At 65.6% G+C, this 27,398-nt stretch overlaps 1 protein-coding gene across 1 annotated transcript; it reads right to left on the bottom strand.

Annotated features, from left to right (window-relative positions):
* Window positions 1-2,368: 2,368 nt before the first annotated feature.
* Window positions 2,369-19,990, bottom strand: ONECUT3 (one cut homeobox 3). The gene is made up of 2 exons (XM_041763373.1): window positions 18,811-19,990; window positions 2,369-2,898 (listed from the first exon to the last, which is right to left on the bottom strand). The coding sequence occupies exons 1-2, from the start codon at window positions 19,988-19,990 to the stop codon at window positions 2,609-2,611; spliced, it is 1,470 nt and encodes a 489-aa protein (XP_041619307.1). The 3' UTR covers window positions 2,369-2,608.
* Between the last annotated feature and the right edge of the window lie 7,408 nt (window positions 19,991-27,398).

Below are 27,398 nucleotides of genomic sequence, written 5' to 3'. Positions count from 1 at the left end.
GAGTACATTAGTCATGCAGCAAATCAAATTCCATTGTCTTTTTTTGGGATTTTTCTTACTTTTTTTTTTCTTAAATTACATTTGAACACAGAACACATAGAATAATAAATACTCTTATCAGACACGACTCCAAAAAACGAGAAACAGAACACGCCGGAGAACAGAAAGGTACACTCTCTCTCTCTTCCTGCCTTTCCTAAAAGGACTCGTTTTGAGTAAGAAATCTGTAAACGCCGGTCCCCGCGCCCGCGGCCTCTGCTGTCGCCGCCTCGCCCGCGGCCTCTCACCACCCGGCTCGCTGCCCTGACATTCAATGTGTCTCCCACGGAACTCTTCAAAGAAATGACATACCATCGTCTGCAAAATTATAATTTAACGGTATAAAGCTTCAAGTCACGTATTCCAAAAACTAGCTAAGGATTTTTTTTTTTATCACATAAACTATACATTAAATATTTTGAGGTATTTCAGAGAAAATTGTCAAAGGCTCTAAGGAGCTGTGCTGGAGGTGTCATTCCCTGCGTGGAGAATGGTCTTTGGTATTGTGACAACCAGCTGGGTGTTGGGGACAGCAGGGTGGGGCTCAGGGGGGCTCAGGAGCAGGTGGGGGAAGGCGTGTGTGTGTGTGTGTGTGTGTGTGTGTGTGTGTCTGTGTGTGTGCGTGCATGTGTGAGTGTTTGGGGGGTTGATGGGGGCCCGGGAGTCCAGGGGTGCCTCTGTGCCCGGGCCCGGTGGGGCGTGACCGCCCTGACCACAGGTCACCAGAGCTCGACAGTTCCACCAACAGCAGGGCCCCCCCAATTCCTAACTTTCCAACAGAGGCCACAACAGACACCTGTGGCGTGTGAGCCGCGGATCTTAAATGCTGGGGGAGCAGGCGCCTTCCCCAGCCCTGTCCCCCGCCAGCAGGTGCGCCGCCCCGGAGCCCCGGGGACAGCGGAGGTGCAAGGAGGGGTCCTGGCGCCCGCTCAGGGCAGCGGCGCGTGTGCGTGTGTGTTCGTGTGCGTGTGCGGGAGGAGTTGGTTGCTGAGCGGGGGACAGGGACGCTTAGGATTCTTCCCCAACACCCAGAGGTTCTAGAAGCATCACTCAGATCGGTTGCTTAAAAAGCTGGGAGAATAGCGAGTCGATAAGGACAAGAGAACATGTCACACACATCTTTGGTTCCAGAAAAAGGCACTCATCGACCTCAGTATCCTCTCTCCCTCTCTCTCCCCTCCCCTCCTTCTCTCCGTCCTCTCTCTCTCTCTCTCTCTCTGTCTCTCTCCCCCCGTCGAGGCGGGGGAGCGGGGCGCACCTGCGGGGCGCCCCCGGTCCCAGGCGCGGGAATTCCAGCATCCAGCACAGGTCCTTGGGGGGAATCTTTGGTATCGGGCGTGATTTATCCAATCACAGACAAGAACGTTAGAGTGAGGTAGCCTTTACCTGGGGGAGGGGGAGGGGGAGGGGGAGGGCATTTCTCTAGAAAAGTCTTTTGCATTCTCGAGGGGGGAGGGGCTGGCTACCTCCCTGGGAGGCAGCGGGCGCGCGGGGGCTCGGGGGTGAGGTTCCTTCTCGCCTCCAGATGTTGAACGGTGGGGGCGGGGCTCTCGGGCGCCGGCTGCCGGCCAGCCTGGGGGTCACGCGGAGGGGAGGCGCCGGCTCGGGGTGCCGCCCGGCGTCCCTTCTCACCTTTGCTTCCCCCTCCTCAATTTTTTTGGCAGAAAAAAAAAAAAAAAAAAAAAAAAAAAGGGCAAGCGGATTCCACCGTCTCCAGCGTCTTCCGTCCTGTCCCCTGGGAGAGAGTCTCAGCGCGGCTCGCCCCTGCCCCCTCTTCGGGCCCAGCGCGGCCCCCCCCCCCCCAGCGCCGGGCTTCTGGAAGGTTCCACGCGGGGCGCGCGCGCGGATTCCGGGTGGGCCCCCGCGCTCCGTCCGTGCGCCTCGTCCCGCGTGGAGCCTGGCTGGGGCGGCGCGGGCGGGCGGGCGGGCGGGTTTTCTGTTTCTGTTTCCCGATCCGTGTCTCCCTGTGTCATCAAGGTGCCTGAAGGTAAAGTGACCTGACGGGTCCGGGGGCGCGGGGAGGCGTCTGGACTGTACCCGCACGTGTGCGCTGGCCGTCCGCTCCGGGGGGCGGGGGGCGGGGGGCGGGGGCCCCTCCCCTGACGTTAAGGCAGGCGATTCTTGGCACGAGGAACCCTGGCCGCCGGGGCGGGGGTTGGGGTGGGGCGGGGCGGGGTGGGGTCTCGGCTGTGGGCGGTGCTGCCGGCGGAGGGGCTGGGCGGGGGGCGGGGGGCGGGGCGCTGGAGGGACCCAGCCCCCGGGGCTTGGCGACTCTGGCAGGGGAGGGCCGCTGGGGAGGAGGGCTCCTCCGGCTGGGGAGGGGGGCCCGGCCGAGGAGGGGGGCGATTCTCAAAATTCCTTCTGTTAAATACCCGGTTTATATTTCTAGTATGTGCTTCTTGACCCGCTTTCGGGGACACGGGGGAGCCCTGGCTTTCGCAGGCCCTCTGCGTCCTGAAGGAGGGGGCTGGGGAGCCCCTCCTGCCGCCCCTCCCCTCCGGGGGCGCAGGGCTCCCTTTGGCCTGGAGGGGAGGGGGCCCTTCTTGTGCACTGGGCGGCGCGGCCGGGCTCAGGCCTTGGAGAAGGCGGCGCTGCCGGCGGGGCCCGGGGGCGCGGCGCCCGGCTCCTCGGCCCAGCGGTTCATGCAGCGGCGCCGCGCGTTCATGAAGAAGTTGCTGACGGTGTTGAGCTCCAGGCCGAGCTGCTGCGAGATGGTGACCTGCATCTCCTTGGACGGCCGCTTGTTCTCCTTGAAGATGGCGATGAGCGTGCGCCGCTGCAGGTCGGTGAACACCAGGCGCTGCTTCTTGGGCTGCAGCGCGCGCTCCTTCTGCTGCTCCTGCTCCTTGCGCTTGCAGGCTGCGGGGGGGGGGGGGGGGGGACCGTGGGGGACACAGAGACGGGACAGCGTCAGCGCGACCCCACCGCCGCCGGCGCTCAGGCCCCACTTCCCCTGCTTCCTCCCTGCGGGGAGGCTCGGTGTAGACCCGGCGGAGAAGCGCGCCTTACTGGGTCCTGGGGGCGAGCCCACCTGGTGACCCGGGGACCAGTCTGTGCCTCCTTCCCCGGCTGTGCTCCCGGGCCTGATGCGCGCAGGGGCGGGTCATCAGGCCCACAGTGCCACAGCCCTGCCTGGCACAGCTGAGTCCCCACCCCTGCCCCCACCCCTGGGCTTGGCCTCCCTCAAGTGCCCAAGGGATCCCCTGGATCTGGGGGATCTAAGGAGGGGTGGGGGTCACGTAGGACCCAGCTCCCCCTCTGCGGCACAGAGAAGGCTGCCGGCTGATGGATGTTTGCCTATAGGAGGTGGCACCCCCTCAGGGCCCTGAGCAGGACCCAGGCTCCTCTGGGCCCCAGCTCCACAGTGGAGCCCTCCCCTCAATGCAGCAGGGCCAGCCAGCGCTGGGGCGACCCACCTCGCTCCAGGGCAGGGGTGGTGGGGAGGCTCAGGCACCAAACTGTCAGAGGCTCAAGTTCCCTGCCCTGCACGACCAGGGGCTGCACAAGGCACAGAGCCTGCCTCCCCACGACTCTCACCGGCCGCTGTCACCCCCACATGTGCTGGTGGTGCAGGCCACCCTAGGAGATGCCCCCACCAGCCCCCCATGACCCACAGGGACCACACACCACAGTGGCGTATTTTGGTTCTGGAAGAGTCAGAACCAGATGGCGGGCCAGATCAATGTCCACACACGTCTACAAAAGTAGACAAATCGTCCCTGTAGCGGTGGCTCATTTCTCAGAGACAACGGGTTCTCCCCTGAGATCCGACACCCCCTTCACTCCGCCTCCCTCTGACCTGAAACACTGCGCTTCCAACAGCTCTTTCAGGTTTTATGGTTGAATAAAGGTTGTGTTTGGAGATTACTGGGTAGTTTAGAAAAGCCTCTAAGTGGGGGAAGGAGGAGGAGAAAGAGGGGAGAGAGGAGGGGAAGAGGAGAGGGGACAGGAAGCAGGAGGGGAGGAAGAGGAGGGAGGGAGAGAGAAATGGGAGGGAAGAGGGAGGAGAAACAGAGTAGACAAATGAGAAAAAAATGGTAGGAGGAGAGGGGGAGGACACTGTCAGAAGAGGCAAAGCTCTTGGAGGGTAAAAGTGCTGTATCCACGAAACAAGAACAGGCTGCCATCCAACACAAAGGGCAACGAAGAGGGAAGGCTGTGCTCTTAGGAAGAAACCTGTAAGAGCTGGAAGGAATCAACATCAGGACTGGAAGACAGAGCCAGGAAGCCGCCCCCCGCCACCACCCCCCCCGCCGGAAATAGTACACACAGAGATGGGAAATGGGAGAAAGGGCATAATACAGGGTGGATGGAGCAGGCCGGCCTTCTGATTCAGAGGCAACCGAAAACTGGACAAAAAGACTGCCAAGTAAAAAAAAAAAAAAAGAAAGAAAGAAAAGAAAAGAAAAAAAGAAAAGAAAAGAAAAGAAAAGACTGCCAAGTAAATAATGAAAAAGATCCATGTTTGGAGGACACAAGAGTCCCTGCGTAAGAGAGCCCACGAACACCTGGGTGGCTTGGTTGGTTAAGCATCTACCTTTGGCTGGGGTCCTGGTCCCGGGGTCTTGGGATGGAGTCCCCTAGGCTCCCTACTCAGAGGGTGGTCTGCTTCTCCCTCTGCCTCTGCCCCTCCCCCCACTCATGCACTCTCCCTCTCTCTCTCTTGCTCAAACAAGTGCACAGTAAAACACTTAAAAATAAATAAATAGATAAATAAGTGAGCCCAGGAAGTGCTCAACTCAATGGGTGAATAAAGATATGCCCTGAGGCTCATCCTTGTGACTTCTCTGAGACCCAGAGTGAGGAGAAGGCGGTAAAAGCTCCTGGGAGAGGAAAGCCGGATGTTCTGGGAGGGATGAGAGTCAAGTGGCTTTGGGCTTCTCAAAAACTAGGAGATGGTGAAGCAATGCCTTCAAAATTCTGACAGAAATTCTAGAATCGGATACGCAGACAAACATCAAGCAGAAGGGTGGAGTGAAGACCTACGCAGCCAAATCAAGGCCTCCAAAAATCAACTTCTGTGCACCCTTTCTCAGGAAGCTCCTGGAGGATGTGTTTCACCAAAATGAGGAGGGAAATTAAAAAACAAAAATGTGCAGGGGCACCTGGGTGGCTCAGTGGTTGAGCATCTGCCTTCAGCTCAGGGTGTGATCCTGGGGTCCTGGCATGGAGCCTGCTTCTCCCTCTGCCTATACCTCTGCCTCTCTCTGTGTGTCTCTCATGAATAAATAAATAAAATCTTGGGATCCCTGGGTGGCGCAGCGGTTTGGCGCCTGCCTTTGTCCCAGGGCGCGATCCTGGAGACTGGGGATCGAATCCCACGTCGGGCTCCCGGTGCATGGAGCCTGCTTCTCCCTCTGCCTGTGTCTCTGCCTCTCTCTCTCTCTCTGTGTGACTATCATAAATAAATAAAAATTAAAAAAATTCTTTAAAAAATAAAATTAAATAAATAAATAAAATCTTTATTTTAAAAAAGTGGAATCCAGGAAGTGAGACTCAACCTTCAGGAAAAGGGAAGGGTCCTCTGGATGACAAGGAGGACAGAGCCTAGAAGACTGTGGAACAGAGGCACCCAGGTCATGGAGTGCAGCCCCATCCAGCACCAAGGCAAGTGGAAAGGGGACATGACCTAATATGTATGGAAAAATCCTGAGTTGGTTTGCATTTTGTGTGGGGACTGTGGGAAGAACTTGTGATCGGCAACTACTAACTCCTGGAAAAACAAACAGTCAGATAAGAATTGAAAAATGCAATCCTAGTACTCTGTGTGGCTCAGCTGTGGACAATATTCACCGAAAGCATAACGATGTAACGCTGGGTATCGATTCAGGCAAAAGACTGTACGTGTAGTGCGAAGCTGGCAGAGGGAAGGGGAGGGGTGTGGTACGGATGTGCAAGGGCAAGGACGGGGAGGCGAACCGTGCCAGGTGAAGAGTGCACCAGGCAGCCCTTGGGGAGCAGGAACATATGCTCCTATTTTGTCTGCAAAAAGAAACCCCAGGGGGCACCTGCGGGGCTCATCGGTTGAGCATCTGCCTTTGGCTCAGGGCGTGATCCAGGGGTCCCGGGATCGAGTCCCACATCGGTTCCGTGAGGAGCCTCCTTGTCCCTCTGCCTGTGTGTCTGCCTCTCTCCGTGTGTGTCTCTCATGAATAAATAAATACCATCTTTTTTAAAAAGAGCTTTACACGTCAAGAACCCTGCACGTCTCTTATCTTTTACTCTTATGATAATTCCAGGAGGCAGGGATTCTTCTGATTTACTCAGAGAAGGGGAGCCACGTGCTCAAGGTTGCGAGCAGGTCCCAGCAGGGGCAGGACCGGAGCCCAGAAGGGGAGGGAGGTAAGACACGGGTTCGGGGTTCCCCTCTTCCCCACCCAGCGCTCTCCCCTTCTCCAGTCAAGTCCTAATGGGGGCCCCAGAGGCCAGGGCAGGGGGAGGGGCTGGGCCAAGCAGAGTCATGAAAAAAACTTCGTGTTTTGTCGATCGCAGCAAAAAGAGGCTCCCCTCTCCCCCTTCCCAGTGTTCAATCTAATTACAGCTCCTCACAGCCCGATCGATCTGGGCTCCAGTCAGAGCTGTTTACCGGGAGCCGCTTTTGTCCTGCGTCCATCCCCCACAGGCCCGGAGCCCAGCCCGAGGCCAGCCCGGAGGTGGGGGGGCACTGTCGCCATCACCACCCTCCCCTGGGCGGCACCCGCCCGGCACTCAGATGCCCCCACCGGCCGGCCAGGTCGCCCCAAGCGGAGGGCAGGCTGTGGCGGGAGCCCCTTGGCGGACGCGCTGCCCACGGTGGGGCGGGGAGGGCGCCTGGGGGACCCGGACTTACCCACAGCGCCAACCACCGGCTTCCTACTGCGATGCCACCGCTATGGCCACCTCTTCCGCGATGGGCTCCACCGGGCACCGCCACTGTGGCTTCCACCTCCATCACCTCCGCCACCGTCACCTTCCCCATCACCTCCTCCACCACCTGCAGCCCTTCTGCCATCACCACCTCCGCCACCGTCATCACCTCCACCTGCATCCCTTCCACCTCCATCACCTCCTCCTGCATCACCTCCTCCTGCATCACCTCCGCCGCAGCCTCCCCTACCATCATCCCCTCCTCCACCATTGTCTCCACCTGCATCCCTTTCACCAACATTGCTTCTCCCATTGCCTCCCCATCGCCTCCCCATCATCTCCCCGTCACCTCCGCCATCGCCTCCTCCTGCATCACCTCCACCTGCATTGCTTGCTCTACCCTCTACTATCACTTCTGCTTCCATGGCCTCCTCCACCACCTGTGCCAATCCTATCATCATCGCCTCCTCCACCATCAGTGCCACCTCCACCTGCACCCCTGTCACCTCCGCCTCCACCATCACCAGCACCACCACATCTTCCAACACCATCACCTCCGTCACCTGGGCTTCCATCACCACACCTATGGCACCTCTGACCTCTGACCTCCTCTACTTGCCCCACCCTCATGGCCTCCCCTGCAGTCTCCCACACCACCTTTGTCTTTAGGGCTCTCCCTCCATCCCACCTCCTGTTACCCCACCTGCACCAGCACCTCCTCCACACCCTTCTCCTCAAGGAAGAGCCCATCACAGGAGGACTCTACCCCGGGGCCTGTGCTTAGGGGACAGGGAGTGGCCCCAGGCACAGACCCTCACCACCAACCACGGTTGCCATGGCAGCTGGGGGAGGAACCAGCTGGCCACCAGACTTGCTCAGGGACCCTGGGCCAGCCGGTCCCCCAACAGGGCCTCAGGCTCCTCATTTGCAAAACCGGGACCCTCCGCCTAAGTCACACACGTCACACGTCCCTCAGCACGCTCAGCGCACCGTCACTACCCACCACCCCCACCCCGCCGCCTCTGCTCTCATCTCCACGGCCCCATTTTCCTTTCCTTTATTTTCTTCATAGCTTTACAGTGATGCCTCCACTCTATCCAGGGCCCCCCTCAAATGTGGGTTTGGGGCCCCTCTCCATGCCTCCAGGGACTCAGAAACTGATAATAAGAACACCAATTCGGAGATGCTCTGATCTTAGAGCGACTGGTGTCCCCCCCATCCCACCTCCCTCTGTCTTTTTGGAGTCCAGGGATGATGCTGGGCTGCGGCTGGGTCCTGGGGGGTCCCCAAGGCCCTGGGAAGAGACTACAGGTAGCCCAGGAGAGACCACAGGCCTACTCCCAAGTCTGAGCTGCTCACGGGTACCCAGCCCCCGAGCCAAGGAGGGCCTGTCCCAGCCCAGGGTGGGGCTCCAGGGAGGAGGGGTGGGCTCCCTGGTCCTCATCCAGGTGGGAGCCAGGGTGAATGGGGGGACCCTTAAGTGCCACCTCAGACCCCCTGGACCGTTCCCCCATAGCCTCTCTGTTTTGCCTTCCTGGAAAGCGCTGGGGCTTGCAGACCATCTGGTCCCCCGGGTCCCCCCAAGGCCAGGAGGGCCGTCAGGCCCTGCCCCCCTGCAGTACCGCGCTGCATCCGCCCTCTGTGCCTCAGTTTCCTCAACTGAACGCTCTTAATCCTGGTCCCTGCCTCCCCCAGGGAGGGGAAGGGATTTAGCTAGAAACGTCCTGGACCCTGGATGGTGGGGGCTGAGACGAGGTTCTGGGGCCCCATCTAGGGGGTCTTGGGAAGAGAATGGCCATAAAGTCCCCTCCACCTCAGGCTCAACCTCAGACTTCTGTGTCTCCCAAATCTTCCGGGACAGGGCCCAGATGGAGAAACTGAGGTAGGGAGTAGGGATTTGGCGGCCCAGGGCAGCGGTGACCTTCCCCCAGGAAACCCTTCTCTGGATCCCAGAAGAGCCCGGCTTGCTCCCCGCCCTCCCCAGTCCTGAGCTTGAGTTCCCTCCCCGATGGGAGACGACTTATACCCCTCTACCCCTCGTGGCCCCCTGTGGGACCCCCCGGGGGCCACCCCTGGGCACCCTCCGCAGCGGGCACCCATCCGCAGTCAGGCAGGGAGCAGCTGAGGCGGCTGAGGTGGGGTCTCCCCTCCCCTGCCCCGGCCTGGCAGGTGGGGGACAATGGGCAATGGGGTCTGCAGGGCAGGGAGCAGGGTCGCTGGTTGGTCACCCCCATCTTCTCGCAGATGCGCTATTCCTTCTCTCCCTCCTCCCCTCCTCTCCCTCTTCCCATCCACTCCTCCTTCCCTTCCTCCCTCTCCCTCCTCCTCTCACTGCTCCTCTCCTCCCCCTCCTCCCATCCCCTCCCCCAGAGGTGCTCGGTGGGGGGGGTCGGTGCCTGGGGGCAGGGGAGTGCCGCTGCTGTGCCCGTCCTGGGCCATCCCTGGGCTGAGCATTCGGGCATCTGTCTGTCGCCCCATCGTGTTGGGGTGTCCACGTGGAGCCGCCACGAGTGCCCAGTTGGGTGAGGGGCTACGTGTCATTGAGGTGTGTGCAGTGCACTTCACTACCATTGGGCGGGTGTCCACAGGTAAACAAACCACAGGGCCGTGAGCCCCGGGACCTCCTGTGACCCAGCAAGTCTGCAAGTGACAGGCAGGGGTGTGGGATCTGGAGGGTGCTGGGTGGGGAGAGGCCCCAGGGCGTGGCTGGGTCGCTGGGCAGTGGGGGAGGCCCCGGGGCCAGCGGACAGCAGCCTGACGCTTGCCTGCAGCCGGCCACGGGGGTGCAGGGGACACGGTGTGGTGAGGTGACACGGTGGGTGACAGCCAAGGCGGATGGTGCCCCAGGGGAAGTGCGGGCAGCCCATGGAGCACCTAGGCCCTCAGGACCTAGTCCACCTGCCCGGCCCCGCCCACCCCCTTCACCAGCCCCTTCGGTGGGGACACCGGGCCTTGCACACACGCTCTGCGGACGTCGGTCTCCTGGTTCACCAGGACAATGAAGGCAGCGACCCCGTGATCCTGCCTGCGTCCTTGCGGGTCAGTCCCACCCTGCGGTGGCCGTCGTGAGGCTCAGGCACGCTCTCAATGTGCCCCCGAGCTGGACCGGCCCATTCCTTCCCTCCTTGCCTGCTTCATACATTTATCAAGCGCCTACTGTGTGCCAGGTGCTGCTGGGGACAGCTGGGGCAGGACGCCCCCTCCCCTCCCGCAGCCACGGTCTCATGGGTAAGAGGGGTCACGCTAGTAATCCCACGGACACGGAGACGTGGAAAGCCAGGGCTGACTTGGTTCCCAAACAGGGTGCAGGCTCCCCCTCGGAACGGTGAGGGTGGGGTGGCACCGGGGCTCCGGGAAGGGGGAAGGTTTGAGCCCGGGGTTCTAGGAGGCCTCCAGGTGGGGCGGAGCTGGGGATGCAGCGCTGCGGGCCTGGGGACCCAGCCCGGGTCTCCGGTTGGGGGGAGGGCGTCTCGTGAAGCCCCACAACGACAGGGACGAGCCAGAGGGCCACCGGGAGGGCTGGGCTTGCCAGGGAAGGACAGCAGCCAGACCAGGGCACCAGAATTCAGCTGGGACACCGTGTGCAGCAGGCGCTCCTGTGTCCCCGCCTGCACCGAGCGCCTGTCCCTCCCCCCACCACAGTCCACCTGGGCACAGGCTCGGGTGTGCAGGGGTGTGGAGCAGGAGCCCGAGGGCTGTCCCCTCCCCTCTGGCCACCTCCTGTGCTCAGCTTAGGCTTCGCAGAGCAGACAATTCAATACGGAGCCTGGTCTCCGGCTGGGATGATGACCGGTTTCCTTGGCGACGCGTCCCGCCCCAGCCGCCAGCTGCCCCGGCCCCAGATGTGGGGAGCACAGATGCCCCCACCCTGACGGCTTGTCCCCACCGGGCTGAGCTGCCCTGGGCATCCGCCAAGGCCTCCCCAGCCCAGAGACGGTGGGTGACTTGCCCAAGGTCACACAGTGAGTCACCAGGGGAGGCCTGGAGTAGGGACACTGACCCTGTTTATCTACACTGTACCCCGGAGGGAGCCAGAAAGGGGCTCCTGCTGGGGGCGGAGTCATCTCCAAGGAGACAGGTGCACGGGCGGGCCCTGCCCTAGGCCAGGACCCTCAGAGACCTCGGCAGCCCGACCTCATCTGCCTTCCCCGCGCCCACTCTGCCCCTCCCTCCCTCCCCCTCCCAGGCCTCCTGAGCGCACCTGGGCCAGCGCCCAGCCTTGGGGAGGCCTCCCCACTGCTCCGCCAGACGGGGCTTTAACGGCCACCTTTGCAGGGGAGTTCTGAGCCTTTCAAAGACTAATCAGGCAAATGAAGGACTTTGGGGCGCCCCTCCCACCGCGGGCCGCCTGGGGTGCAGTGCACGGGGTGGGGGCCTGGGGTGTCTAGGGGCAGCTCACACTTAGACTGTCGGCCACGGAGAGTCCCCCCCATTCAGACACCCTCGCACAGGGGCAGACCCGCTGGTGCACGGACACACCCGGACCCAGCCTGCGCACGGCTTGGATTTTTAAAAACCTATTAAGAAGTCACCGAGGCCAGCGGTTGAAAATAGATTTGAAAAAGATGACGGGAAAGGAAGCAGTGATAAGAAAGAAAAGAACAGAGAGGCCAACCCAGAAAGGGGGGCGTGACCCGGCTCGTCAGTGATTAGGACACTAGTCAACAGATCAACTCCCAGAACCGGGTTCCCTGCGCCCTTGCGGTCACCTGCGCGGGTGGGGTGGGGAGAACCGTCTGGACCGGCCTGACTGTCCTCCGGGAAGGGGGTGGCCGGGGGGGGGCCGGGGGGACAGGGGACAGGGGGATGGCCCACGAGAAGAGTAGCCAGCAGACCCTGGAGGCTCTCTCTCTCCTGCTGTGGAAAATTCTGGGTGTCGAGGAGGCGGAAGCCAAACAGAACCGGGCTTTCTGTCCAAAAAGAGGAAAAGGAAAACCGGAGGAAGGCGCCCTGGGAGCGGCGGGAGTAAGGGCAGCCTCCGGGAGAAGCGGACACTGCTCGCAGGAAGGCGGGTGACGGAGGAGCCGTCCTGCTCTACAAATTTGGAGCCAGGCGAATGTGTCCAGGGTTGGAAATAATACAGGGGAGGCGGGGGTGGGGGGGCTTTGTGGAGGCGCCACTGCTGGGCCTGGGGACTCCAGTCTCCATTTGGGAAGTGCACAGGGGGAAGCGACTGTCCACGGTCACTGGCGTCACCAGCATCGCAGGCCGCCACCTGGCCCAGTCCGGCGCCCTGCGCTCCCTGCTGCCCTGGCCTGTGTGCCCTGCAGGGCTCTGGGCCTCTGTGGGGCTGCGCGCACCCCGCCAGGCTGTGGAAGGCGAGGGCGCTCCAGACTCCTCTCCGCTTTAGGGGACCCCCCCACCCAGCAGAGGACAGTCGTGCAGAAGGCGGCACACCTCCCGGTGGCCGTCGCCTCGCAGGGGACATTGAGGCGCTGACACCTCCCCTAACACGGAGCTGGGGCCCCTGCTGCCCCGTTTTCACCCTCCCCGTCACTGTAGGTGGACGCGACCCCCTCTCAACCCCCACGCACTGGAGAGTGTGTCCAGCGACTGCGTAGATGCGGGAGAGACAGGTGCTCCAGCGAGCCCAGCTGGCGCGCATGGCTCCCAGTGGCCACCCGGGTCCCAGGAGAGACGGGGTCCAGTGCCGCAGGCCGCCTCGAACAGGCCAGATCCAGATCCGAGCACGGAGAGGGTCGGGTTCCTGAGCCTGAATCTGCGCCCGGTTGTCCCGCTGTGAACGTGGGCAGGTCTACACCAGCCTCCGGCGCACCTCCATCTGCGGCCCGCACCTCCCTTCCGCAGTCTGTGCTGGTCGCCAGCGCCTCTCCTTGGCCCTGTGTCCATGTGCTGGGAATCTGTGACTTGTTGGGTCTAAGGGGACCCCTCCCCACGTCTGCGCACAAGGCAAAAGTCCACGGGCAGGACGTTTTCACTTCCCAAGTGCACCCACACCTACACCCACTGTGCAGAGGGGAAACTGAGGCCGCAGGTGCCCTGCGCCGCCCGAGGTGGGGGGGGGGGCTCCAGGCAGCCCCTGGCTCCCGGCCTCGCCTGTCCCCTCCCCCACAGCGCTGCCGTCCTTATTGATCAGGGGCCGCATTTAATTAAAAACTTGATTCAGACCAGCCAGAGCTGCCCGGGTAGCTGGGCTTGCTGCTCCATACAAAGGCGCAGGCAGGGCAGCCGCAGGGCCAGCAGCCCAGGCCACGCAGCTGCCCGCGCCTCCCCGCGTGTCCTTTGTCCTCAAGGGTCCAGCAGCGGAGTTAGGGCGCCCGGGGCCGCGGGCAGGGAGCTTCCCCTACATCCCGCGGCTGCGAGGGGCTGCGTGGCAGGACGCTGAGCAGGCGTGTGATGAGCCCCAAAGTGACCGCAAGGAGCCCCCTCCAGCTTTGAAGGAGCGGCACCGGGGATGGGAGTGGGCCGCCCGGAGCTGGGTGGGTCGCTCAGACTAGAGTGGTGATGGCTGATGGGGAAGCAGCATAGGAAAGGGAGAGAAGTTGGCGAGGAGAGTGCCCTTTCCGGGATTTTAGGCGAAGGGGATTTCAGAGTAAAGGAGTAAGAAACCAGCTTCACCCCCGCGCCCTGCAGGCTTGTCAATGTGCTTAAGTGTGGTGTGGGGGGGTGTTGATGTGGGGGGGACCACCCCGTCCTGCAGGCGGGGAGGGGGCATCGGGCTCCAGCAGGGCTGGAAAGCCGAGGCTGGGCCCAGACTTACCCAAGGGCCAGCTTCAGGGAGAAGCAGACGCAGGGATCCAGGGGTGGCTGTGGGCGGATGCGAGGGAGCTGGGGCCTGGGCCCCGCACCTGGTCCGTGGGGGCCCACGTGGGTGCCGTCACCCGTGGAGGGGCCCGAGGAGAAGCCGCAGGCTGGGCCAGCCACCCCACCGCCCACCTGCGGTCCTCGGGCCGCTTACAGACCAGAACTTGCCGTGACCTTGACAGATGCCCAACTGTCCTTGGCGTCAGGGCACTGAGGCCTCTGCCAGCCTTTGTCCCCGCTGGACCACCCACCTGGAGCGTCCCCCCATTTGCAGGAGGTGGGAGCCCGGGCCTCTCAAGACCTGAGGTAGCCCCTCTGGACTCAGCCCCCGGCACCCCGTTTCCGCGGGGACGGACTCCCTCTCACAGGGTGTGCTGGGGAAGGGGGGGGCTTGGGCAACTGCCTTCCTTTCTCGTGCCTGGGCCTCGGCCTGCTGGTCTGCAGAGTGGGCACAACAATCACATCCAGCCTAAGTGGTCATTCTAGATGATCCATCTCTCATCCCTGGTGGCTGAGCCAAGGAGAGGGGGAGGGCCTCAGGCCCCCCAGCCAGCCCCCTCCCCATCTGAGAGCCTGCCCTCCCCTCTGCCCCCTGTCTGCGTGGCAGGGACACAGAAGCACTGAATGGGGGCAGGGTCCTGTGGTTTGGAGGAGGGCCTGGTGTGTGTGTGGGGGGGACCTAGGGTCACCCTGGGCATATTGCAGAGCTCACACAATCCCAGACGTGGTCCCCATCACTCCATGCACCCCTGTGGGGGCTTGAGGAGTCCCCTGCAGACCCGTCTCCCTGTCCACTCTCTGCATCTCCAGATCCCGGGCTGCCCTGGGCCCCCCTGAAGATGAGGAAACCTGTGCACATGGGGAGCGGTTAAGCAAGGTGACCTCAGGGTGCAGAGCCCGTGGGGGCACCCCCAGGGCCGTCACAGGGAGCCATTGATTAGAAAAACCTCAACAAGCGCCCACGAGGTGGCATCTTATTCCATCCACTTCTCAGATGAGGAAACTGAACCTTGGACCCTCACCCCACCTGTCAGTGAGGGAGCCCAGGGGTCCCAGGTTTTCAAGGCCCCCCGCTGGGAGGTCTGGCGGGATGTGTAAGAGGCGTGGGCCCCGTGCTGCTCACGCGGAGGTTTTTACAGAGGTGCAGGGGTCCTGGGGGTGCTCACGGAGGCTGCACAGCCAGCCCCCCCAGGGGGACGCTGTTGGACTTTGTGGGCTGGGTCCCTTCCTGTTCAAGACCCCCGCCCCCCAGTCTGGGTAGAGCTGCAGAGTGGAAGCTGGGTGGGTGCAGGGGGAGGCTGGGGGGCACTGCGGCCTTACCCTGGTGGAGGAGCCCCTTTGCCTTTTCCTGTCCGTTACCCTCCCCTCCAGACCCGCAGCCCGGCCCCAGGCCGCCACCCCCCCTCAGGAACTTGGTTCCAGACATGGTCCCCTCCCTGCCTCAGTTTCCCCTTGCTGGTCTCCACCACCCCTCAGGGCTGTGGGCACCTGACTCACCAGCGAGGCAAGAAGGAGGCCAATCGCCTCCATCCGGTATTTATTTTATATATATTTTTTCTGATCAGTTACAAAACATACTTTTCCTCCAGAGTTGCAATTTAAACAATATTTGAAGCCGGCCAAAGCTATCGACCCGCGGCGGTGATGAATTAGAGACGGTAATTCGAATTCATCGACCACCCCGCCCCAGAGCCGAGAGCCCCCCTCCCCCAGGCCCCCCCAGAGTCACTGCTTGAGCTGGAGCCAGGGAGGCTTCCGAGAGGACCCTGGGTGGGGTGGGCAGATGAGGCCCCCAGCAGCGGTTAGGGGGCTGCAGGATGGGCCTTCCGGACTCACAGGTCCCGTCCCAGAATCTCGGACCCAGAACCTTCTGGCTCCCTCGCCCCCGCCCCCGTCCCCGCACACACATTTTACAGATGGGTAGACTGAGGCGCACAGAGCAGGGGGGGGACCCTGGGGCCCCCTGGCCGGATTCCTCAGGTGCCTCACAGAAGCAAAGCCACCAGCCCTTTGCCCCGGGCCCAGATCTGGGAAGGAGGGAGGTGGGAAGCTGGGGGGCGGTGGGGACCCACCGGGCTGGGGGGACCCCGCGCGACCGCCCTCCGCGGCCCCCCTCTTCTCGGAGCTTTCCCGTCTCTGCCTCTGTCTCTCTCCCTTTCTCTTTGTCTTTCTCTTTCTGCTTCGGTTTCTCTTCCGTCCCCGTCTTTGTTTCTGCTTCTCCGTCTCTCCGTCTCTCCAGTTTTATCTTCTCTCTCTCTCTGTTTTGTCTCTGTCTCTCCCGACCCATCTCTGCCTCCACCAGTCCATCTCTCCACGTGGGTCCTCCTCCCTCATGGGCCCTGTCTGTCTCGTGGCCCCTGTGCCTGCGGTCACCGGGTGGCCCCGCCGGAGGCAGGAGAGCGGAGCACCGGGCAGGGCCTGTGGGGCTGCGAGTCCTGCGGGATGGGAGGTGGGAGTGTGCAGGAGGAGGGTGGGGGGGGTCCGGGAGTGTGCAGGGGGGTGGGGGTGCCCGGGAGTGTGCAGGGGGGGTGGGGGGTCCGGGAGTGTGCAGGGTGGTGGTGGGGGCAGAGTGTGCAGGGGGGTGGGGGGCGGAGTGTGCAGGGGGGTGGGGGGGCCCCGGAGTGTGCAGGGGGGGGTGGGGGCAGAAGTGTGCAGGGGGTGAGGGGGGCCCGGGAGTGTGCAGGGGGGTGTGGGGGCAGAAGTGTGCAGGGGGTGAGGGGGGCCCGGGAGTGTGCAGGGGCCGGGGGCGGGGAGTGTGCAGGGGGAGGCGCGGGCTGAAGCCCTCCAGGCCGGGAGCCGGGCGCGGGGCCGGGGAGGGGACGCCCCGCTGCCTCCCCCTAACCGGGGCGATTTGCCGCCACTTAACCGCTTTTCATTTGCGCAGCGACCGGAACTAAAGGCCTCTGAGCCGCCGGCGCCTAATTACCCCTCGCCCTGGGCCGCCGCCACCTCTAACTCCCAGGCCAAGCCCCGCGGAGTAGACGTGGCCCGGAGCGCGCGGTTGCGAGCCCGCGGGTGGGTGCGGTCACCGCGTGGGCAGCGGCGGGAGGAGCAGAGTCCCAGGCGGAGCACCCCGCCCCAGGCGCGACCCCTACGCTCCCCCTCACCCCTCAGGCGCTCCTGACCCCACCACGGATTCGATTTTCCTTCTTCAGAAGGGGAAATTGGGGCGCGGAGGTGAGCCTGCTGCCACAGCCACAAGAACCCAGGAGGCCAGGCCAGGATGCCAATGAGGACTCAGTTTCCCCTCTTGCAGTGCTACCAGCAGTCGGAAGGGACGCCCCAAGTGCACATGGGCCTCTGCGGGGTCGCCCGACCCGCGATCTGTGTGTCTGTGGCTTGGGGGGCCCTGGCGCACCCTCCGGGGAGCCCTGAATTGTGTGGCCCCATACGTGTCTGTGAGAAAAATGGAAAGTGGCCTCCGTTCTTTGGGGGTGCACCCAAGCCAGACACCATGTCCCCCAAAATACATGCGCTGGGGGGGGAGGTAGAAGGTGGCTGCTATGGCCATATATGTAATGCCCCGTCGGCCAGGTCTGGAGGATGTCACTTAGTGTCTAACACCTTAGAGCCCTGCGGGGCATGCGGGTGTCCTTTAGGCTACCACTGTCACCTCCGTGGCACAGCAGGCTGTGGCTGTGTGTTGGTGTGACTAGCGTGCTCCGTGAGCACACCCGCGTCCTTGCACGGGTGACCGGGAGCAGGCTTTCCCTTCCACAAAACCCGCCTAGGTTCCTAACGCCATTTCTAACGTGTCACGGCGACCTCCCCGCACGCTGGGTCACCTGCCACAGAGCAAGGAGAATTTATTTTCCCGTTCCCTCAAGTGGAGAATCTAAGAAGCCTATGGGAGGCTCAGCTTGTGACTTCACTCCGCAGAAGGGGAAACTGAGGCCAGGTGTGAGTGCAGGCTCCCCGGGGTTGCCCAGTATGCCGGGGGAGGGGAGGAACGAACACAGACCCCTCTCCATCCCTCAACCTACGCCCCCCTCCAAGCCCCCTCCCTCGCCGGGTGGACTCGTGACACAAATCCTTCCCCCCTCCCTGCTCCAGGGGCGCCTAGTTTGAGAGGCAGCCACTCCAGCGCCACTTGCCCCTGTGTGCAGAGAAGCGATCGATCCGGAGCCCGAGCCGGCTATTGTCCCCAAGGCAGGGGCGGCCGCAGCCCCCTCCCCCTGCCGCCAAGGAAAGACACCCCCTCCGGGGCAGGCCCATCCTGGTGACAGTGGCAGGGGCTGTCCTGCACCCCACAGGCACCCAGGAGAAGGGAGCCCGGCCAGGCCGCCTCGCCAGGGGCAGGTGTGGACACAGCTGCTGCCAGCTGGGAGGGGGGAGGGAGCTTGGTCCCCAAGGGCCGGGGGCTGAGAGTCAGCCAGAGAGAGGGACCGAGAGGGGACGGAGAGTGGGAGACGGAACGAGGAGCGGGAGCACAGCCAGAGCCAGTGAAAAATAAATAGACGCCGGTTTGCCCCGACAGAGGTGGAGACGAGGGAAACAAGGGAAAAGCCGGGCGGGGGGCGGGGGGGGGGGGCGCGCACCCGAGCCCTGGCACCCGCGCTCTGCGGGCGGGCGGCCGGGGTGTGAAGGCCTCCGGGCTTGGGGCGAGGGTCCCCGGGGCCGCCCCTCCCCCGCGCTCCGGGTGACCTTTGCCAGCGGCCGGAGAGGGGGAGGGGGCTATCGATCGCCCAGGCCGAGCTACAAAGAAGCGCGCTCTGGGCCGAGGGCTGAGCGCGGGCCCGGCCTGGCCGCCAGGCGCCGCGGCCGGCGGGGTCCGATCTCGCCCGAGCGGGAAGCGCAGCCGGGCCTTGCGGGAGGAGGGGAGTGGCCCCGGGGCTGCGGCGGCGCCTCCAGCCGCCCCCCGCACACGCCACACACACAATGAGCGACCCTGCAGGCGGCCTCGGGGACCCTCCCCACAGTGTGGAGGGAGCCGGGGACCCCTCCCCAGCCGGGAGGGCCGGCGCGCTGCGGGGGGGCGAGGCGGCGCAAGCCCGTTCTCCCTTTCGGCGGCGACAGTACGGACGGGCAGGGGACAGGGCGCACTCCGGCCTCCTGCCGGGGCGTCCTGGGCCCGCGGGAGAAGGGGCTGGGGTGCCCCGCGGCCCCCCTGCTCGGTGCCCGGGAGGCCGAGCCAGCCCGGCCGGTGCGCCGCGCTCCTACCTGCGAGGCGCAGCGCCGACATGCGCTGGAACTCGGGCTCCTGCAGCCACTTCCACATCCTGCGGAAGGTCTCCCGGCCCGACTTGAGCTTGCTCCAGGGCTTGGGGTTGCGCAGCAGGTCGGAGAGCGTGCCCTGCGAGCGGCACAGGATGCGCTGCGCGAAGATGGCCTGCGGGATGCTGTAGCGCTTCAGCTCCGCGGTGATGCGCTGCGCCACCTCCTTGGTGTTGATCTCCTCGGCCGCCGCGCCCGCCCCGGGGCCGCCGCCGCCCGCGCCCGGGCCGCCGCCGCCCGCGTGGGACCCGTGCGCCCCCGCGGCCGCCAGCCCGCCCAGCGGCGCCAGCAGCCCCGCGGTGCCCCCGCCGCCCGCGCCGCCGCCGCCGCCGCCGCCGCCTCCGGGCAGCCCGCGAGCCAGCGCGTCCTCGGCGCGCCCCAGCAGCGCGGCGTGCGGCTCGAAGGCGGCGGGCGGCAGCAGCTTGTCCCCGGCCAGGTGGCCCGGCGCGCCGTAGGCGGCCAGGGGCGGCGGCGGCGGCGGCGGCGGGGGCTGCGGGGCGCCGTGCAGCGCGGGCGGCAGCGCGTTGGGCAGCGGCGACAGCGGCGACCCCATGGCGGGCAGCTCCTTGCCGTAGGGCCCGTACAGGTGGCCCACGGAGGCCAGCGCCGCGCGCTCGTCGCGCATGAGGGTGAAGCTGCCGCTCACGCTGGCCGCCAGGCGCTGCGGCGGGGGCGGCGGGGGCGGCGCGGCCGCGGGGTGCGGGTGTGCGTGCGGGTGGCCGCCGTGCGCCCCGGCCACCGCCGCCGCCGCGTGCTGGTGGAACTTGTCGGCCACGGCCGCGAGCGGCGGCAGGTGCTGCAGGGGCGTGAGCGTCGTGTAGGTGCCGCCCAGGCCGGGCGCCTCGCAGGCCATGCCCATGGCGGGGTGCAGCGGGCCCGCCAGCTCCCCGCGGAAGTCGGCGCCGCCGCCCGCGCCGCCCGCGCCGCCCGCGCCGCCCGCGCCCCCGCCGCCGCCCCCGCCGTCCAGCAGGCTCGCCATGCCCGCCACCAGGCCCGCGCGCCCGGGCGCCACCAGGCCGCGGTGCTGCGCCGCCGCCGAGCGCGCGTGGCCCGGGCTCAGCAGCTCGCCCGCCTGCGCGTGGGCCACGCCGTGCAGGCCCCCCAGGCTCTCCAGGCTCAGCTCCATGCTCGGCCGCCGCCCGCCGCGCGCTCCTCGGCGCCGGCCGGCGCGCTCAGGGCCGCCGCATGGCCCCCGCCGCTCCCCGGTGGCTGCGCGAGGCTGCCCGGCTGCGCGGCGCACCGCCCGGCCCGGCTGCGAGCGCGGCCACCAGGATGTGGCGGGGGAGCGGCCGCCGGCGCCCGGGCCCGGGTCTGACGTCAGCACCCCCGCCCACCGCTCCCGCCGCCGCCGCCGCCTCCGCCTCGCTCCCCGCCCGCCCGGCCCCCTCGAGCGCGGGGCGCCCGCCGGCCAGGCTCGGGCTCCGGGCTCCGGGCTCCGCCGACCGCGCCCCTGGGGAGGGGTTCCCAGGGCACACTGTGCCCCAGGTGCGGCTGCGGGCTCTCGTCTGCGGCTCTTGGCACAGGGTCAGGAGGCTACTGTCCCGCCCGCCGCCCCCCAAGTCCACCTCCAGGGAGTGCGCAGCAATGTGGCTGGGTGGGGGCCACTTCCACGGGCGCACACAGACCGGGGAGGCAGGGTCCCCTGCAAGCTCGGCCTCCCCTAACCGGCACTGGACAGGGAGTCACAGCCCCTTCCCGCCTCTCCAGGGGATGCTGCTGAAAACCCGGTCCTCAGGGGCTCTCTGCCCGCAGTGTCTGGAGCTGCTCCTGGGCCTCAGTTTCCCTAGCTGTACAGTGCAGCACCGGACCTCCAGGGTGCCAAAGGCACCTCCCACGGACCAGCTCTCCTAGTTTCCTCCATCTCCAGCGTGGGAGCAGCTTGGGGGTGACCCTTAAAGGCCCCTGTCCTTTTCCAGCGCAGGGGGGCAGAGAAGATGTCTTCTCTCCTTCCTAGGAAGCCTCCGTGTCCAAGGCCAAGGTTGCTCTTTTGGGTGGGGGCGTGAAGGTGCTCCTTTCCCCACCTGGAGACAGTTGAGGCCCAGGGACACCTGAGAACTGGGAGACACAGGGAGGCTCCCGCCCTCAGTAGGACGACCCCTTCCGGGATCCCTCCAGTGGGGTAAGAGGTGGATCACAGAGGGGGAAGCCCCCGTGACCAGGCCTGTCACCAAAGACTGCCTCTGTCTCAAGGCCAGAGTGGGGAGGGCATCCCCAAATCAACCCCACCCTTTAACCTTTGGGGGGAAAGCCAGTGAGGCCTCTGCTGGAGCCCCCACCCACCCCCAGGCAGGCCCATCTCAGCAGGGACTACCTGGGCTGTAAGCTGCTGCTGGGGGGGGGGGCGTGGGGGGAGGGAAGATCCTGGCAGGGAGCCAGCCCCCACTCCATGCAAACCCCTCGCCCCCCTCCACCCCCCTTCACCACCACTCCCCTCCCCTGTGGATGTGGAACAGGGCTGAGCTTGGCCCCTGTGCCAGGGCCCTTTCTGTGTCTGCCTTCCCCTCCGTGATGGGGGGCTGCTCTCCTGCCCGCTACCTTTGAGCCAGCTGGGGGAGGGGTGCTGTCTCTAAGCGCAAGGGAGTTGGGGGGCCTGGATGAGCAGGACCCCTGCTTGGAGGGATCACACAGGAGAACGGCCTGGTCCAAGTCCTGGGGAGGATAGGGCTAAAGCAGACCGGTCAGTGGGTCAGTGCTCACGACTCAGCTTTAGTAGCTGCCTCCCGTTTTCCAGCCACGCACTCTCTCCTCACGTAGTCCCAAGAAGGGGTCAAGCCACCATTCGCCGCCTCAGTCCTGGTGGTCCCAGGGCTGGCCTTCCCCTTGGTCCCTGGGATCCGTCCAACTGCTAACACTGCCCCAGGTCCGGGCCCCCGGGCTTGTCCGTTCTGGGGATTGTATGTGATTCCACATTTTCCACTCTTACACCCATCTTCCAGGTGGGAAGACAGAGATGGAGAGCGGCGAGTCCAGATCGCTGAGTATCCCCCTCCCCATGCAGACTGAGTCTGGGAGGCGGGCTCCATAGTGCTGAGCCCCAGCCTGAGCCCCCCATTCCTACCCTCCAACAATCACAGATAATTAAAAATAATCGTGGGATCTAAAAATCAATCAGGCTCCATAAAATGATCACATCCCAGGCCCAGGAAGTGCAGCTCAGGCAGGGTGGAGGAGCCGGGGTGGGAAAACCAAGGCGGAAGAAAGTACCCCCAAGTGCGGACTCAGGGTGCCCCACGGGGGCCCACATCATGCAGGCTTTTGCTTCCTTCTTTATGTATTTCCCCCAGCTCCATTATCACTTCATTTATATCACAGGCGTGTAGGGCTCTTCTCAAGAAGAAAGCGTCCATTTTGGAAAAAAAAAAGGGTGCCAGCCAGTGGCAGGGGCCCGGAGGCGGAGCCCCGCGGCCTCAGGACACCCCGGGCGACACCCCGGGCCTAGACCCCGCAAGCAGCCCCCCCCCCCCCCCCCCCCCCCCCCCCCGCCAGCCTGGGCCCGGGACTCCCTCGGGGAACAGGGATCTCGCTCCCCAGAGGGGCTGCGCTCCCACTGGGAGGTTGAACAAAAATTTGCCGGCATCCAGCGAGGAAGGAGGCCCCCTGGAACCCCTGAACCGGCTTCCCCCTCCAGCGGCCTTTTAGTAATTAGTAAAATAGAATTGAGCCGGCTCGGGGCAGGCGGGAGGCTCGGCCCTGATCGATCTTGGGTCATTAGGCAAATTGCGGTGGGGGGGTGGGAGTGGGGGGTGGGCTGGATGGGGGCAGGGAAACCCCCATCCTCCCTCCTACGGGGACCTTGGCCACCTCGCCAAAGCTCTCCAGCCTCAGTATCCCCCACAGGAAAACTGGAGTTTAACTCCGGGCCCCGTGTCGGTGCGCGCTGGGCTGCCCCGGGGCTGCCGCCCACCCTCTCTGTGCCCGGCTCCGGCCCCCTCCACACCCCGGGAGCCCAGCCGCCTCCGGGGCTTTGAGCACGTCTCCCTCCCAAGCTGGAAACTCTCTGTAACCAAGTGCGGTCCAGCCCCTCCCGTCTGGTTCTGGCCCCTGCGGCGGTGCAGCTGAGCAGAGTAGGTTTTCCCCTTGGGGCCTCCCCCAGGTCCCTCCGCGCACCGTGGCTGATTTTGTGATTCGATGCGTCCCCACCGAAATGAAAGTCACCGGCCTCTGTGCACCCTGGTCTTTATTAGAGGAAGGTTTCAACAAATAGTGGGGGTGGGTGTCCCCCTCCAGCTGCCCCGCAGCCTGGCCTCCACCGGCCCACTTCCACTTCCAGTCTCTGGAACCTGCCCAGGCCCCCAAATCCTCGCCGGGCTCGGTAGGCCCGCAGCCTCCCGCCAGACTTCTGCGCCTTCGTTCAGGCGGGGTCGGAGGACTTGATTCAGATTTGGGGGGAGGGTGCGAGGCTTTTCAGGCCCCGTGGGGATCCTGGTCGGCCGGGCTGGGCTGGGCGCGCAGAGGTTCCACCTCGGAGGCTGGGCATGGGGACAGCCCGAGGGCCGGCCCTGGGGTGCCACGACATTGGGGCTTCGCCCCTGGCAGGCCGCGACCGTAGCTGCCCGCCCGCTGTCCGCCGTGCCCGGGGGCGCTGGGCCTGGGGCGGATGCTCCCGCGGGCGTGTCGGCGACAGCTGCGCCCGATCGATCCCCGCGCCCGCCCGGGCTCCGTTGCCCCCGCCGCGCGGCTCCATCGAATCCTCATCGCTCCCGGGCCGCGCCGCCCGCCGCGCTCTCGGCAAACACGGCTCTTGTTTGCGCGGGGGCACCGGGGCCGGGCGTCTGCGGGGCGCGGGGTTGTGCGTGACCCTGGGGCCCCGGGTGCTGTCCCCTCCCTGGCGACGCGGCCCCGCAGGCCGGGAGTGGCAGGACGCAGTTAGAGGGGATCCCTCCCCCGCCGCGCCCCTGTATCCTCCGGGGAGGGCGGTGGAGGCCGGAGGGAGGGGAGGGCGCCCGGACCCCCCCCCCCGTCCCTGCCTCAGTCTCCCCATCTGGAGAGTGACCCCCCGGGGCGCCCGAGGTCGGCTCCCTCTCCTCCCTCCTCGTCCACCTGCTTCCCCTTCCTCTGCGCCAGGCCAGCGGGCGCGGTCCGGAGCCGGGCGGGGCGAGCCTGCGACGCCCAGGTAGTGAAAGGTGAGGCCCGGTGCGGGGGGGAGGCGCAGCCAGCGGCCCGGGGGCACCATCGTCCCCCCCACGCCAGGCCCCGACCGTCTCGTCTGGGGCACCCCTCCTCCTCCGCGAGCTGGAGAGGACACTACGAGTCTGCCCAGCGGCGAGCAGTCGGGGAAACTGAGGCCAGGTCGGCCGGACGCGGGTCGCGGGCTCCGGGGGTTGAGGGAGGGGGCGGGAGCCGCTGGAGCCGCCCCACTGCCCAGCTCCGCTCGCCGCTGGGGGCCGGGCGCGGAGGGCGGAGGTTCCCGGGCGCAGCGAAACCCGCGTCAGGCGCGCGGCTCCGGAGGGGCCCCCGCCGCCCCCGCGCCCCCGCCGCCCCCCGCGGAGCTGCGGGCCCCGCGGCCCAGCGAGACCCCCGCCCCCGCGCAGCCCGCGCGCCCCCGCCCTTCCCGGAAGGCAGGTTCCTGCAGCAATTAAACACGTGAACGTGTCCATGTAATCCGGGGAGCTCCGCGCCCGGCGGAAAGGGGCGCGCACCCCCGGAGCGGGCGCGGGGGGAGGCCGGCGGCCCTGGGGCGCTGTCGGGGCGCCTCTCCCGGGGCGCGGCGCTGGCCTGCGGAGCCCGGCCCCCCGGCTGGGGCACCCCGAGCGCAGGGCCAAGGACCCCGGGGCGCCGGGAGCCCGAGGCCCCAGCCGGGCGGAGGACGCCGCGCTCCTGCTCGGGGAGGGTCGGGCGCCCCGCGCCAGGTAACCGGGCGCATCCGGCTGCGCAGCCTCGCCCCGACCTGGCGCCCCATTAACGCGCCATTTATCTGAACACATGGCACCCTTTCCGCCCGGCCAGGAAGTAGGGGGAGGCAGAGACTGCGCGTCCATCCCGCAGGGCAGACGGCCCCCACCCCCTCGCTGCCTCCCTGGGTGTGGGGGGCCCTCTCGGAGGGGCGCTGGGGTCCGGGTGCAGGCCCTACAGGTGGGGGGGCGGGGCTGGGCCGCTCCCTGGATTTGAGCAAAGCTCCCCGGGCAGCCTCTCCCCAGAGCTGAGGCCTCTCTGCCCCTCCCCGGGGCTCCTGGGCTGGGGGAGGAGGGATGAGGGGGAGGAGGGATGGACACCGTCCTTCTGGTCCTTCTTCCTCCTGGTAAGGACCAGGGACAGGGCAGGGGCCTTCCCTGCAGAGGACCTTGAGGCTGAGTCCTGTGGGATGTGTAGGAGTTGCATGGGGTGGGTGCAAGGGATGAAAGACCCCTTAGGATCGGGGAAGGGGGGCGGGGGCAGGGCCAGGGGAGGGCCAGGGCCCGGGAGATTGGCGTTCGCGGTCCCTGGGCTCCTCACAGGCCTTCATTAAGGAAATACTTGTTGAATGAGTCAATGAGATAAAGCGGACCGAGTGGGGCGGTGTCAGGGCCAAGCCTTGAGTGCCAGTCCCGATGCCAAGCGGGAGAGGGCCAGGCAGCCTCTAGAACAACTGCTCCCAGACTCAGTGTGCACGAGTGCGGCTCAGGAAAGATGTGGTGGGGATGGACAGAGCCCATGGCACGTGTGGGGGGGGCAGAGGTTTTAGCTGAGCCTGGCAGGTGAGTCCCTGCTGGGGGGTGGGCGCTGTTCCCCTGCGTCACTCCGCCCTGCCCAGGGGTAAGGGGTCCCAGATTCCCCCGGGGAGTCAGATGCCCAGCAGAGCCCCCCTTCTACTGCCTGCCCCTCCCCCGCGTGCCTCCTGCGAGCTGCTGGAGCTGCTGGAGGTGGGACCGCGGGGCAGCCGCTCTGATTATGCCCCCTTCTACCCTTCTAGATGAGGAAACAGGCACCGGGAGGTAGGTTGGCGGACCTGCGACCGCCGGGCCTGCAGGGCTGGGTGGCCTGGCTCCGCGCCCTCAGGGGCTTGCAGTCTGCACGTGTTGCGTGGACACGTGGGTGTGTCCAGCTGGCAGCGCCGTGTCCCAGTGACCTTGGGAGGCAGGGGTTTCAGGTGCACAGAACGTTCCTCTGACCAGTCATGTGACAATCCCAGGGACCCATGCCCCTCCCCACCGCAGGTTTGGGGGAGGCCGTGGGAGGGATGGGGAGAGACAGCCCGCCACCGCCCGCATCTGGGGCCTGGGAACCAGCAGCCGGGTGCTGGGCTGCTCACATCCTGGACGAGGGTGGGGGGTGTTCCTGGACCCTCCCAGCAGCCGGTTAAACACAAGAGGGACCCAGAGGGGAAGGGTCAACCGGGCTCCCCCCCCCCGCAGAAGGACACGGCCACCCCCACCTGGACCACGGGAGCTGACCCTTGGGGGAGCCTAGGCGGCGGAGAAGCAGAGCCCCGGGACCTGGGGCGCTGAGGGCCGCCTCGGTTTCCCCGCCACGTAAGGAAGGGGAGTCCTGCGGCTCCTCTCACCCCCCTCTTGCCCCTCCCCTCCCCCACTCTCTTCCTCTCAGGCCTCCTCCCTCCTCTGTCCTCCCCCCTCCCCCCCACCCGCTAACAGCTGTAACTGCGGATTAGCCCACCTCCCTCCCGACCACCCCTACCCCTCAGAGCACCCCGGCCCCTCGAGCAGCCCCCACGTCCCCACGTTCCCTCTGTCATTGCCTCCGTAATAAATCCCCGCACTTCTGCGACCGAGAGAGGAATCGCAAAAACACATTTCTATTCTTATTGAAATCCCTGCACCTGGGAGGCTGGTGTCCCCTCTCAGGACCTCTCCTGGGACTTGGCTGGGCGACTTGGTGGAGGACAGAACTTCCTGGAGCCCCTGCCTCCCCTCACCCCTGCCTGGAGCTGGGGAGACACAGACAGTGGGGGCGTCCTTCGGGCACAGGCCGGTTGGGAGGGCCCCCTGTCGGGAGGGGTCGGAAGGACGGAGGGTCACCTGGTCCACCCCTGCTTGTGTCCCAGGTGAGACCACCTCCCAGAGCAGGTGCCTCTCAGCTGCCTGGGAAGATGAAAGACCTGCGGATCCCAGATGCAGAAAGGAAGATGGGGGTGCAGGCGGTGTGTGTAGGCCGAGCCCCGAGCACCCCCCTGGCTAGGTGGGGCTGTGGCTGATTCAGCCCCCCAGGGGCGGCTTCCTGCACTCGCCCATTTCCCGCGTGGGGAGACTGAGTCCCACCCTGGCTGCTTTGTGGGGCAACTGAGCCCTAGCATGTGGGGTGCCATCGTCCCATGGGTGCCCTGGTGCCCAGCGATGATGGGGAACATGACTGAGGGCCTTCTGGTGCCCAAGCACGGATCCGGGGCCAGCCTAGCACCCCCTCACCCCCATCGCTGGCTTAGCCGTGGAATGGACACAAACCACACGCAGGGCAAACTCGGGTGCCCCTGGCAGAGGCTCAGAAACCACGCGTGGCAGGTGCGGCCACCCAGCTGTGTCCTTGCCCCAGGCTGAGAGAGCAAAAACAGGTGGGCCGTGAGGCCAGAGGGACCCAGAGGACCAGGGCCCGAGCCTGGGCTT

Source organism: Vulpes lagopus, chromosome 7 (assembly GCF_018345385.1).
Source record: "Vulpes lagopus strain Blue_001 chromosome 7, ASM1834538v1, whole genome shotgun sequence".
NCBI classification, from domain to species: Eukaryota; Metazoa; Chordata; class Mammalia; order Carnivora; family Canidae; genus Vulpes; species Vulpes lagopus.
The sequence above is the reverse complement of the archived record's forward strand: the minus strand, read 5'-3'. Positions and strand labels throughout refer to the sequence as shown.

Excerpts from the sequence above, each read along its gene's own strand:
- ONECUT3 (XM_041763373.1), bottom strand. The coding sequence starts at position 19,990 with ATGGAGCTGAGCCTGGAGAGCCTGGGGGGCCTGCACGGCGTGGCCCAC. Across the intron at positions 2,899-18,810 it reads GTCGGCGCTGCGCCTCGCAG|CCTGCAAGCGCAAGGAGCAG; the intron begins GTAGGAGCGCGG and ends CCCCCCCCGCAG.